Genomic DNA, 14296 nt, shown 5'->3' with positions numbered 1-14296 from the left:
CTAGAAAGGCTAGTAAGACAAGAAAGGGGGAACCTACTAACACATTAGTAAAAAGGAAGCTAGAAAAAATCAAGTACTTTAAAATGGCCACAAAATAATGCGATTATCAGTCAGTATTTATTGGGATTTTTTTTAACTTTTTATTTTTACTTTATTTTACTTTACAATATTGTATTGGTTTTGCCATACATTGACATGAATCCACCACGGGTGTGCATGCGATCCCAAACATGAACACCCCTCCCACCTCCCTCCCCATAACATCCCTCTGGGTCATGTTTTATGTCTGTTCTTTGTTCTTACGGGAAGAGAACAGGAAGCCTGTTAGATGACATACAGCCTGGAAACGCCCCCCTAAGAATGAGCACACTTGCGTCCATCAAATTCTTAGTTCCTCAATTTTTAGACTCCAAGATGGGCTCCGTTCTCAGAATAGTGCCTCTCTTGAAGGTACAAGCCAATAAACAAAGGAAGCAGGGACCCAGCAAGAGCAGCGGGAGGACCAAGTTTCTATTCTGGATGTAACATCTGAGGAAAAAAGAATCAGGAGAACTTTTCAAGTATTTCTGCATTTCTTTTCCGGTGCTGTGTATTTGGGCCTGTTTTTGCATTGTCTCTTTTAGGATCCTAATCATGACAATGAGAATAGCAAATCACAAGTCACTGTTGATATTGGTGTTTATCTTAGCCTCTTGGATCACTTTTGCAGTTATCCAAAACTCCACGAAGGTAGGAATTGCTTTCTTTGTATGTTTCACAAAACTATATCTTTATGTGACACTTCACTCGTTCTAGAAAAGTCCAAACAAGCAGACCTTTAGAGTCTAGAAGAGGAGTTTCAGCTTTTAAGAACTACTTGATAATCATCATGTAATATGGGAGAGGATAATGTTGTGCGTGTGTGTGTGTGTGTGTGTGTGCGTGTGTGTGTGTGATCTACACTTACACTCTTCATCCCTTATATCTGCATTGCAGCTGCCTCCTCCCAAGATTTAGCTTGTCTTTACACCTTCTCTAAGGAAATTCTGTGGAGTAGACAATGGCAACCCACTTCAGTATTCTTGCCTGGAAAATTCCATGGAGAGAGGAGACTAGTGGGCTACAGTCCACCGGGTTGCAAAGAGCTGGACACAACTGAGCGTACATGCACAAGGAACTTCTGAACAACAGAATATTTTCAGGTGTATATAGTAAAATTTATTTGTGTTTTTTTTCACTGTTAATGCTTTTTAAGTACTAATAAACTTTTCCCTACACCTGTGTCAAATTGTTTATCTAAATATTCTACTTACATTTTAAAGGTTGCCTTCTTTAGACACTGAACCCTTAATGTACCTGGATTTTTTTGGCTGATTCTGCTTTTATTTCTGTATGGATAACCACTTTTTCCAGCTTTTTCCATTTTGTAATCCTTTCTTTCCAAGCTGATATATCAGGTCATTTTTATTGTATATCAAAAATTTTAATAAGTACAGGTCCCTCTGTGGGTTCTTTGTTCTATTCCATTGATCAGTTTGGCTTTCCTATATCAATAACGCATGGCTGTAATTAACAGAGCTTCATAATTAGTTTTGAAAACTTGGAGGTCAAGTTATCCTTGCTTAACCTACTTTAGCAGGTTTTCAGCCGGTCTTGGCCTTCCCTCTTACATGTTTTGGAATCAGTCTGTCAAATTTAGTGAAAAATTCTACTTAAATTATATGTGCATTACATTAGCCATATAGATCAAATTGAGAAAACTGACTTGTTTATAATACTATTGTGCTATTTATCAACATGTCATCTCTCTCCACCTACATAGGTCTTCTTCAACATCTTTCACTAAATTTTATAACTTTTGCATTCAGGTCTTAAGCACCTTTGGTTAGATTGACACCTTGGTACGTCATTAATTATTTTGTTGCTATTGTAATGACTGTTCTTTTAAACACATTTTCTAATTGCTTGCTGCTGGAATAAAGGAATCCTACTGATTTTGCATAAGGAACAGTAGGGTCTTAATTCCCAAGATCTCAAAAGACTTACTAGTTCGTAGATCCAATATCATCTAGATCTCTCTGAGGCCAGAAAGTATGCTTGTTCTAAAGCTTTGTTTTGATTTTTGTATTAATTCTGTTCCTTCCCTTGGATGTCTACCCTTTGCTGAACTTGATGATATCTCTCTCTCAGAGTTGCTTTTATTTTTTGACCAAGCTGTCAGTTCCACAACCAGGAACTTGGAACCTGCGCCCCCTGCAGTGAAAGTGCAGAGTTTTAACCACTGGATAGCCAGGGAATCCCCTCTCATGAGTTACCTTCGATGAAAGTTTTTGCTGACTCTCGGTTGTGTGCATTCTTACACCTGAAGCTCTGCAGTGGCCAGTCCGGACTGCCATTATCTGTTTCCTCCAGCATGTGTGTGGCATAAGTGCTCCCTGTTTGTCTAAAGTGTTGCCAGGCACACTGGGTCCCACTGACCTCCCCAACTTAAATATCTATAGTTTTTATTCTCATGAGAGTACAGAATTCCCTGTTCCTAGCTGCCTGGCCCAGCACAGGTGGGGAAATAGGAAGGTATCAACCTGCGTGGTTTGTCCTCCTATGGGCCTGCCCTCAACCCCTCCTACTGCAGTTACCAACCTCCTCCACGCTGGCAATGTCCCTGGAGAGACTTCCTTCTTTACAGAAGCCTCACCTATATGGATTGGCAGCCATGGGCTCTTCCTTGATCTAATCTCATCTGCCTTTCAGTTTTCAGGAGATTGCTTGTAAGTTCTGGTCCATATAAGGTATTTCTTCCTATTTCCCAGAATAGTTAGAAAATTGTTAAGTTCTTTTCTGCCATTTATATGATCTTATGGTGGGAAAGCAAGGCTAGGAAAGAAAGGTAAAGTGTTAGTCACTCAGTCGTATCTGACTCTTTGCGACCCTGTGGACTGTAGCCCACTAGGCTCCTCTGTCCATGGGATTCTCCAGCCAAGGATACTGGAGTGGGTTACTATATCCTTCTCCAGGGGGTCTTCCCGACCCAGGTATTGAACCCAGTCTCTGGCACTGCAGGCAGATTCTTACCATCTGAGCCACCAGGAAGCCCAGTCGAGGTTATAACATGTGCTTATTCCTCCACCTTGAATCAGAATTTTCCTGTTGTTTTTCTACCAAAAGAGTTTGCGCAGAGAATATTATTTTACTCTACTGAAATCACTTACGATTTTCACATGAAGTTGTAGCAATTTAAAAACGTCTGGTAATGTGCTGTGATAGTTAAAAAATGTTACCATAATAATGTTCTTCAGATCCTCTAGGTACTTAGTCATTTTTAAATTTTGTTCCTATAGCATCTGCTGAGAGAGATTGGCCTAATTTTTAATTATAATTGTGTCTTTTTCTATTTTTCCCTTTAGTTCCGGCAGTCTTTGTTTCACATATAAATACATGTATATGTAGGCATGTACACGTTTAAGGTTGTTATGTTTTTAGACAAATTGACCCTCTTATCACTCTAGGATGTCCATCTTTATGTCTGGTGATACTCTTTGCCTTGAAGTCTACTTTAACATTAATAGCAGCTTTTTTATGCTTTAATGACATACTGTTTTTTTTTTTATCCTTTCACTTTCAGCCTATAGGTATCTTAATACTTAACCTACATTCCTCATAGATAGCAAGTAGTTGGGTCTTGCTGTTTTATCTCTGCATTTAAAAAAAAATTTAACACTCCATTTATTAGAAATCATTCTAGTAAAACTTTTTTTCTAGAATGCATTACTAATCACATAGCTGGAACTATAACAGCTGCACCATTTTATAAATGAATAATCTCAAATACTGAAACACTGATCACAAATTTACTAAACAAAAATTCTTCCAAAATTTGATAATACCATAAATTTTAATGTCAAACTATAACTTTTAATACCAAAATATTTTAAATATTTCAAAATACATACAAATGAATGCATTGATAACAAAACATTATTTTATGCATACATACTGTCTTTTAAAAATCTGTAAACTCTGCTATTCCAAAGCAGTATGATTATCTCTGCCCTTTAATGAAGTGTTTAGTATACCTACTTTTAATGAAATGATTAATATGAGTGGATTTAGGTCTACCATTTTGCTACTTATTTTCTGTTTGGCCATTCTGATTTTTATTCCTCTGTTCCCCATTTCCTTCCTTCCTTTGGATTGATTTTTTTTTTTCAGTATGTCCTTTTAGTTTCTCTATTATTTTTATAGCTCTAAGTTTTTTTTTAAGTGGTTTCTCTAGAGATTACAATGCATATTCTTAAGTTTTAGAGTTAATATTGCGCTACTTCACATAATCTGTAATAACTTTTTAATAATTTATTCCCATTTACTCCCCAACTCATTCATTATGCTATAGTTATTATAATATTACAAAATTGTAGTTTTTAAATAATTATATGCATTTTAAAGAAATTAGAAGATAAGCACATAGTATTTTATGTTAACCCATGTATTTACCGTTTCTGGGGCTTTTCATTCCTTCCTGAAGACCTATGTGTCACTTTTGGTATAATTTCACTTCACGGGGAAGAAACTCAGTTGGCACTTTTTTATTATGCAAATTCAGCGTAGCTCCTTCTTTCACATTTCAGCTCTCCTCTGGCGTCTGTCAGTTTGTGGTCACTCTCCAGTGCTCTTAAAAGAGATTTGCAGTGGGGGGCGGAGGGGAGTACCTAGAATTTATCATTGTTATCTACAGGGAAGTTAGTCCAATACAAGCTGCTGCTGCTGCTGCTGCTGCTGCTGCTGCTGCTGCTAAGTCGCTTCAGTCACGTCCAACTCTGTGCGACCCCATAGACGGCAGCCCACTGGGCTCCCCCGTCCCTGGGATTCTCCAGGCAAGAACACTGGAGTGCCAATACAAGCTACTCTGCCTTTATTGGAAATTCAGAGGTATTACTATGATTCGCTGAGTTCTCAGAAGTAGAATTATTGGTAAAGGCAGTGAACATTGTTAAAGGTCTTACTATATGCTATAGACCTGTTTTCCAGACATATGGTGCCAATTTGCACCTAAACCAGCAGTGAAAGAGAATTCTAGCTTTACTGCATATTCACAACACTGGGCAGCTCACATGTATGTAGGCATGTGTATATATATATATATACATATATATCATTTTTCTCATTTATTTAGTCAGCTGTGCTGGGTCTTAGTTGCAGTGTGTGAGATCTTTTAGTTGCAGAATGTGAACTCCTTAGTTGTGGCATGTGGGATCTAGTTCCCTGACCGGGGATTGAACCCAGGCCCTCTGCACTGGGAGCATGGAATCTTGGCCAGTAGACCACCAGAGAAGTCCCTGGGTAGCTCATTTACAGAGATACCTACCTGGGATTAAAACTCGACTCTCTTGTTGACTAACTGTGCAGGTTTGGCTAAATTTCTTAACTTTTAGGTGAACCAGTTTCATCATCTGAAAATTGGGTCATAAAAATAAATACCTCATATATTATTGTGAGGATTAATGAGCTAGCAAATGAAAAGCATTTAGAATGGTACCTGGCACATCCTGGTTACTAATAACATCTCTGTAATTTAATAAATAAAAATGTTTTTATTTCTAAAAAATCAGAACATGTCAAATAATACAAAGTAAAAATGTTAACCACAGTAACCTAGTCCAACACAAGATACTCTGCCTTTACTGGAAATTCAGAGTTATTACTGGGAAGATTTATACCAAACAGTGTCCTTTACAGAATTGTAAGTAACAGAGAAAAGCTGAATACAATAAATATCTAAAAATATAGGTGAAATATTAAACTATGTCCATAGGCTGGAATATTATTTGGACATAAGGTGGAAAGGTTTTAATGACACTATTTTTAATCAAAATTAATTGGTAAATATTCAGTGTGTTCACAATCACGTGAAATGGTTATACAGGATGAGCGGAAAACCACCAAAATGGTTAAGTAATGGTTTCTGTAATCATGACTGATTTTTATTTTCTATCGAGTTGTGGCATTCTCTCACTTTTAATAATGTCAGTGTTATTTTATGATGAGAAAATAAATATAGAAAGTAGCCTATGTCTCTTATGTCCTGTTAGCTAAAACAGTAATCTGAGAATTACTAGTAAATACCGCAGACTGTTTAATCAAAGTATAAAAAGTGAAATAGAAAAAACAGATAATTGTATATTACATAAAATCTCCACGCTTCTTGAAAATTTTCTTAAAGATTTATTTAAATGACTGAACTCTAATTTTAAGATAAAAATAAAAGAACAATAAACATCTGTTCTCTGCTATGCAGTTAAAAAGCATTTTCTCATTTGGTCTTCACAGTTGCCCAATGAAAGTATATTTTATGATCATCACTTTAAGAAACAAGATCCTTTGCAGTAGAATGGCTCACCCAAAATAGATTAGCCAGTGATGGAAATTCCCTGGCAGTCCAGTGGTTAGGGCCTGGTGCTTTCACTGCCAAAAGCCCAGGAGTTCAGTCCCAGGTTGGGGAACAATCTCACAAGCTGTGTGGTGTAACAAAACAACAACAAAAACAACACTTTTCAACAGCCAGTGAAAAGTGAAGTTTCACCACCAGCTTTAAGGAAAATCATTTTTCCTATGAAACATGGATGATAATGTAATCTCAATATCATTTTATTTTTAATTTTTCTACCACTCATCATTTGATAAAAGAGACGTTGACTAACCTACCATAATTATCACATTAAATAGGCACACTTTCGGTGTTCTCTATTGTATTCCTTGTCATTCAGTTACGGACTGTGCTGAAGTTGCCCTTTTCCCTCCATCACTGGAATTTCATCATGAAAACACATCCTGAACCAGCACTGAATCCAGCAGTTTCACCAACAGAGACTGAGCTGAGGATAAAGAGGATCATGGAGAAACTAGACCAGCTGATCCCACCCAGACCCTTCACCAACGTGAGATCCACCACCAGCGCCGCACACAGCAGAGCCACCCTCCTCAGCCCTCGAGACACATACTGCAGGGGGGACTGGCTGGACGTCCTGCTGGAGGTGAGGGACCACCTGGGACGCAGGAAGGAATATGGTGGGGACTTCCTCAGGGCCAGGATGTCCTCCCCAGCCCTGAAAGCGGGTGCTTCTGGAAAGGTGACAGACTTCAACAATGGCACCTACCTTGTGAGCTTCACCCTGTTCTGGGAGGGCCAGGTGTCCCTGTCTGTCCTGCTCATCCACCCCAGTGAAGGGGTGTCGGCTCTCTGGAGGGCCAGGAACCAAGGCTACGACAGGGTGATCTTCACAGGCCAGTTTAACAGAGGCACCTCCCAAGTCAGTACTGACTGTGCCCTGGTTTTAAATTCAAGTGCTGAACTGTGTGAATACCTGGACACCCGAGACCGAGAAGCCTTCTACTGCTTGAAGCCTCCAAACGTTCCCTGTGCTGCACTCACCCACATGTACTCCAAAAATAAGGACGTGTCTTATCTTAGCAAACAAGAAAGAAGTCTCTTTGAAAGGTAAATAATTATTTCTGGAGACTATCTGGGTAAATACAGTAATGATTTGGCCTATCTGTTGATCCAAAGGAAATAGCTATTAATTAATTGTGTATTAATATATCAACTTTGGGACTCTACGAAGAGCCATTTTAGAAAAGATATGTGAATTCATCTGGGGACAGTGCCCACTCTCCAGTCATCCCTAAATATTTTGGATATTTAACCCTTACCATTGAAACAACAACAAAAAAAATGACTAGAATAAAAATTAAAAGAGAAGAAATATACATGTGTGAATATGCCTAGGTGCTAATATATTCTTTCTGAATCACAAAATTTACCTTGTACACCTTCTGGGGATCTGTACTCCCTGAATTAATAGGCCAAGAAATGGAAATTTAATAAATGGCCTGGAACTGTGGCCAAAGTAGTCAGTTATTATCATAAGAAATAACTGAAACAATGGGTAATGTGACTTCTTATGTTTCCTGATCTTGGGCCACTTGCCAATTAATTTTTATATTTGTCTCTTTAAGGTCAAATGTGGGTGTAGAGATGATGGCAAAGTTCGATGCCATTACTGTCTCCAAATGTAACTGTAAGTCCTCCCTTTGTGTGACTGATGGCTGGGGCTTCCCAGGTGGCTCAGCAGTAAAGAATCCACCTGCCAATGCAGGAGACACGGGTTCGATCCCTGGGTCAGGAAGATCCCCTGGAGTAGGAAATGGCAACCCACTCCAGTATTCTTGCCTGGAGAGTTCCATGAACAGAGGAACCCGGTGGGCTACAGTCCATGGGGTCGCACAGAGACGGACACAACTGTGCAATTGAGCACACACACACTTAGCACTCATCCCATTTAAAGGGTTTTTCCTTCCTCAGAACTTGTTCACTACTACCAATCATATGTTACTCTGCTCATCAGGCTTGTCTGTGGTGGGCCAAGACACCAATCACCTAAGTGAATAAATGACTGGAATCCTAAACCTGATTTATAACCCTCATCATCAACCTCATCAGTATCTATCAGGCAATGGATTACCTGCCCATCAGATGCAACAACATTCAAATGTCAAAACTCTCTCCCAGTTTGCACCTAGGTCTTACCTCCCCCAACCACCACCATTAGCACTTCCCTCATCACTACAAGCACAATAATCACCATCTAGAAGGCAATGGCACCCCACTCCAGTACTCTTGCCTGGAAAATCCCATGGACAGAGGAGCCTGGTGGGCTTCGGTCCATGGGGTTGCTAAGAGTTGGACACGACTGAATGACTTCACTTTGACTTTTCACTTTCCTGCATTGGAGAAGGAAATGGCAACCCACTCCAGTGTTCTTGCCTGGAGAATCCCAAGGATGAGGGAGCCTGGTGGGCTGCCGTCTATGGGGTTGCACAGAGTCGGACACAACTGAAGCGGCTTAGCAGCAGCAGCAGCAGCAGCAGCAGAGGTTTCTAACCTGCCATCTATAATTCAGTTCATTCCAATTTCCCCCTCCTTGTCTTTGCCATCTTTCAAACCATTTGAACATATAAAATAGCACTTTCACACTTTTATTAATTTCTCTTCAATTTCTTTGGCTCAAAGTGTTAGTTGCTCAGTTGAGTCCGACTTTTTGCAACCCCATGGGCTGTAGCCCACCAGGTTCCCCTGTCCTTAGAATTCCCCAGGCAAGAATGCTACAGTGGGTTGCTATTTCCTACTCTAGGAGATCTTCCTGACCCAGGGATCAAACTCGGGTCTCCTGTACGATCTAGCCACTAGGGAACATCGAAATCCCTATCAGAAATGATTTAATGCAGGAACTTTTGTGTCCCTTAAGTTCAGTATCAACAGCTTGCTAATTGCTACTAAACTCATTGACGCTGCAGTGTGTTTATGTATCTACAGGTGGAAATGGCATTTTTCACCCAGGATACACAAAGATACTTATGCCAGTTATTAAAATATTAAACCACTTCCTTTGGGTGGTGAATAATCACAGCCCCAAGACTGCCAAGGATAAACACCTCAGTCCGTCATATTCCCAGATTCTTCAGAAACCTGGGACTAATGGTCAATACCCAGCCTATCCCGGATTCCCACAAGTCTGCTCCAGCCTACAGCCATATCCATGTGGACTGTCCAGGACTCAAACCAAATTAATTGTTAGTTTTTTTTATATCTCCTTGCACTTAAAGCATTAACAGTTTGATGGTGGCGTTTAAGACACTGTGACAGTGTGTGATAAACTTTGAGGTGAATTGGGCTAAATGACAAGATAATTGAGTTTTCACTACTAAGTAAGAATTGATGTCTTTTCTTTCATAAGAAGGCAAACAAATACTTAAATTTTACCCAGAAGGCCTTTTTCTCTGGGAGAAAACATGTTATCTATAATGAACATTAATGAGTTATCACTTATAAAATTCTTATCAGAGAAATTTTTTCTGAAAACTAACTATTCCATCAAGAGAATGATGCTTCAATAAGGTTTTTCCTCCACCCTCACACTCTATTAAAAGGATACCTAAAAAAGACAGTTGGTTCTTATTAAATACTCATGGATAAAGTGATACTTTAGAAGACTCTATCTTGTTGATTCTTTAGCAGAAAAGACAGTTCCAGTGAAAAGGCAATGCAAGTTTGGAATGGCATCCACAATTCCAGGTGGACATGTCTGGAAAGACACATGGAATCCTGTCTCCTGTAGTCTGGCTGCAATTGAAATGAAAGAATGCCTGAGAGGAAAATTCATATATCTATTGGGAGATTCCACGATCCGCCAGTGGATGGAATACTTCAAAAGCAGGATCAACAGTATGTCTCTGTCTGAGCTTTTACTCACATCCCTTTCAGAAACTTCTTTTTCATTTCAAGGGGAGAAAGGAATATGGAGAATGCCTCTTTCATATTTCTTAATCAGAGCACATCAACACTTTTCACAAGGTATTATCTTCTCTTTATAAGAATCCATTTATTGACTAGAAAGGAGCCAGGATAGAAAAACGTTTACTCCATTCCTATTTCTGCAGAATTCACACTTCAGTATTTACCCAGGATACTCAGAAAATCACGCACAAAGCTGACGATCAGAAGATCGTATACTACCCACCTTCTACAGACGGCATGATGATTATGGGTGTGGCTTCTACACCCAGATGTCCTGAGATCAAAATAGGGCCTCTACTGTCCTATCTGATGGCCTTGGGCAGGTTACATCACTAAGATTTTGTCCTTAGTTTCCTCATCTGTAAAATGGAGATGAAAACAGTACCCACTTGGTAAAAATGAAGTACTATACACAACGTATTTAGAATACAGCTGACTACATAGTTAGCTCTCTTTGGTGTGAGCTGTCATCAAGATGACTGTTTCACAGAAAGATAGATGCTACAGTTGAGGTAATAGCTTCATATCAGGTAGGCATAATAGTTAAATGCAGGGGCTTAGAAGCTTAACAAACCTAGAATATGACCCTGGACATACAGCTTATTTTCCACATCAGTGAACTAAAAATAACAACAGCATCTGGTGATGGTTATGAAGATTAAATGAAGTAATGGTTATAAAATATTTAACACATAGTGAGGCACATAGCAAGGCACTTAGTAAGTGCCCAGAAAACAATAACTATTGCCCTATTATCATTGGTTCATATTAGAACTGGGGCTAGAAGCCTAGTCCAGTGGCTCCTTTAACTAAACAAAGAATGCATCAATAATAACTCAGAATCCACTAGTAGATCTTAGCACTGTTATCTGGAAAACTGTCACTGCCAGTCCTCTGTATTCTGGGCCCTAGCTCTTACCACTGGGGACAGTGTAGCTTTAGCGTGGCTCCCCACTGGCCTTCCTAACATGAGGCCACTCTTGTGATCTCCAACTCAGAGAGTAAGCTGATTCATTCAGTAAAAAGGGAACATCAGTAGGACCTTGAACCCCCTGTAACACAAGGGGAGAGTTTTTTCTTTTTATTGGAGAATACTAGCTTTACAATATTGTGTTATTTTCTGCTGGGCAGCAAAGTGAATCAGCTATATACGTATCCCCTCTTTTTTGGATTTTCTTCCCACTTAGTCCACCACACAGCACTGAGTTCTGTAGGAACCATAGGATAGTTCCCTGTACTATACAGTAGGTTCTCATTAGTTATCTGTTTTATACATTGCAGTGTATATATGTCAAATCCAGTCTCAAAGGGGAGAGTTTTAAGCTGTGACCCCTGGTAAATGACAAATCTCCTCCAGATCTCAGTTTCCCCATCTATAAAATTTAGGATCTAGTGACAACTTCTAGCATCACATTCTGCAATAGTGGGGTCAGGGTGGGCTCTTAGATTTTGACAGTGTTGAATTACTGACTTACCTACTTTCTTGACTGACCTTTGAAGCTACGATAACAAAACATCTGTTACATGTATTGTCAAAAGTTAAATTGTGTGGTTATTGTGTGCTTTAGAAAATGAAATTGAAATATGTTAGAAACAGAATGAAGAAAAAATTCTGCCATTTTCTTCCACCCAACCCTCCAGCATCACCATTTTCAAACCTCACTGGGTTAAGACTTTAAGTGTAGCCCTTTACTTCTAAGTTGGTACATATTACAAAGCATTAATAATCATTTCCCACACATTTTCCTCAGATGTTCTAGCTACGAAGAAACTGGCCTTGATAGTCTAATTAATATAGTGAAAAATAAAGCAACTTCATTTTCTTCCATTCATATTATACTTTTAAAAAATTTTAAGACTGGGTAGATTACTTTCATAAGAATTAGGAGGAACTTCAAGTTTAAGGTACAGAGTCTGTTACTTACTAGTTGTATAATCTTGGCAGGTCATTTCATCTTTTGGTTTTCTTTTCCAGAAGATGGCAATTTTATATATAGGGTTTCCCTGGTAGCTCAGTTGGTAAAGAATCTGCCTGCAATGCAGGAGACCCAGGTTCAATCCCTGGGTGGGGAAGATTCCCTGGAGAAGGAAATGGCAACCCATTCTTGCCTGAAAAATCCCATGGACAGAGTAGCCTGGCAGGCTACAGTCCATGGGGTAGCCAAGAGTCAGACAGGACTTACCAACTAAATCACCACCACCATGCATATATACGGAGCTTTGAAGTAAATAAACATATCAGTCCTAATAAATGTTTTGTAAACTATTAAGTCCTGCACGAATGAATAGCAATAATATTGTTATAGATGATGTATTCAATACCACTTCATGCATATGTAAAAGAAACACAGAAGTATAGAATACAATTCCAGTCTTAAGTGAACTTACAAAGAACTTGGGGAAGTAGGTTTACTTGTATTTTGAAAGTTATAGACATCAGCTGGCACCTTTCTCTATCTTCAAAGGAGCTTAGTCTATAGTTAACAAAGTGTCAAAACTAATATCCATGAAAGTGACTCCGTCATTTTCCACTGAAGTGACATCGATGCTCGCTATCAGCAGTCCATTTGGTCCTACATGGCTCTACAGAGGGGCAGATATAATTTATTTGTATAACACTTTTTGTTGCTCAATAATTTTCAAACTGGTCTCTCATTTAAGCCTATAATAAATTAGTCAGGATTAACATTTAATTATAAACATCATAATTTTTCTTCTATTTGTATGAACTTCATAACTTTATTCTGCTTTTATTTTGGGATTTCCCATTTGTCATCAGCCCTGAAGTCAGTGGATCTGCATGAATCTGGAAAATTTCAAAAGCAACTTGCTGTGGACTTGAACAAGAATATCAATATCCAGTGGCAAAAACATGGTTATCCCTTGATTGGATCATTGACCTATTCAGTCAAAGAGATTGAGTACCTTGCCCAGGTTATTGACAGAATTGGAGGAGAAAGAAATACTATCATTGTTATTTCTCTGGGCCAACACTTCAGACCCTTTCCCATTGACGTTTTTATCCGAAGGGCCCTCAACATCCATGATGCACTTCAACGCCTTCTTCTGAGAAGTCCAGACACTGTGGTTATCATCAAGGAAGAGAACATCAGGGAGATGAACGCTGATGTGGAGAGATTTAGTGACTTTCACGGTTATATCCAGTATCTTGCCTTGAAGGATATTTTCCAGGATCTCAATGTGGGCATTATTGATGCTTGGGATATCACAATTGCATATGGCACAAATAACGTCCACCCGCCCCAGTCTGTAGTCAGAAATCAGATTAATATACTGTTAAACTTTATTTGCTAGATAACACATATCTCTGAAATTTATTCAGTTAATTAAAAACATCTATTAAGTGTTTGCTATCATGCCAGATGCTGTTGGCTCTGAACTCTCAATTAGCAAGAGAAAATCTGCACTATGGCTGATTTATTAACCGGCAATTCAGCCAAATCTGTTATTTCTCATTTGGGCTTCTACTTACAAATAAACACAAAAACACTTACGAAAAGGAGCTACCCTTCTTGATCAGAGTCAGACCACTTTTCACAGACAGGAAGTCAAGACACCTAACGGTTAAAAGCTCTCTCTGATTAATGGAAATTCACAGCAATAAAGTTATTATAAGATAAATATTTGGAGAAAGCAGTATCATTTCCTTATCCCTCATAGCTCAGTTGGTAAAGAATCTGTCTGCAGTGCAGGAGACCAAGGTTCAATCCCTGGGGCGGGAAGATCCCCTGGAGAAGGAAATGGCAACCCACTCCAGTATTCTTGCCTGGAAAATCCCATGGGCAGAGGAGCCTGGCAGGTTACAGTCCATGGGGTCACAAGAGTTGGACACGACTTAGCGACTAAACCACCACCATCACCAAAACAAGTTCAAGATGATTTCCGGGACTTCCTTGGCAGTCCAGTGGTTAAGACTCTGCATTTCCAATGCAGTGGACATGGGTTCAG

The 14296-nt window shown here is 39.2% G+C and overlaps 1 protein-coding gene and 1 non-coding gene across 2 annotated transcripts; both read left to right on the top strand.

Annotated features, from left to right (window-relative positions):
* The first annotated feature begins 362 nt into the window (after window positions 1-362).
* Window positions 363-13969, top strand: LOC138420120 (NXPE family member 4-like). The gene is made up of 5 exons (XM_069553281.1): window positions 363-729; window positions 6741-7471; window positions 7990-8051; window positions 10046-10255; window positions 13107-13969. Exons 1-5 carry the CDS (start codon window positions 634-636, stop codon window positions 13640-13642), a joined length of 1635 nt encoding a protein of 544 aa, XP_069409382.1. The 5' UTR covers window positions 363-633; the 3' UTR covers window positions 13643-13969.
* Window positions 12329-12400, top strand: TRNAC-GCA (transfer RNA cysteine (anticodon GCA)). Its single transcript has one exon. It is a non-coding gene; the product is annotated as a tRNA-Cys (tRNA).
* Window positions 13970-14296: the final 327 nt, after the last annotated feature.

This window comes from Ovis canadensis, chromosome 15 (assembly GCF_042477335.2).
Source record: "Ovis canadensis isolate MfBH-ARS-UI-01 breed Bighorn chromosome 15, ARS-UI_OviCan_v2, whole genome shotgun sequence".
Taxonomy (NCBI): domain Eukaryota; kingdom Metazoa; phylum Chordata; class Mammalia; order Artiodactyla; family Bovidae; genus Ovis; species Ovis canadensis.
The sequence above is the reverse complement of the archived record's forward strand: the minus strand, read 5'-3'. Positions and strand labels throughout refer to the sequence as shown.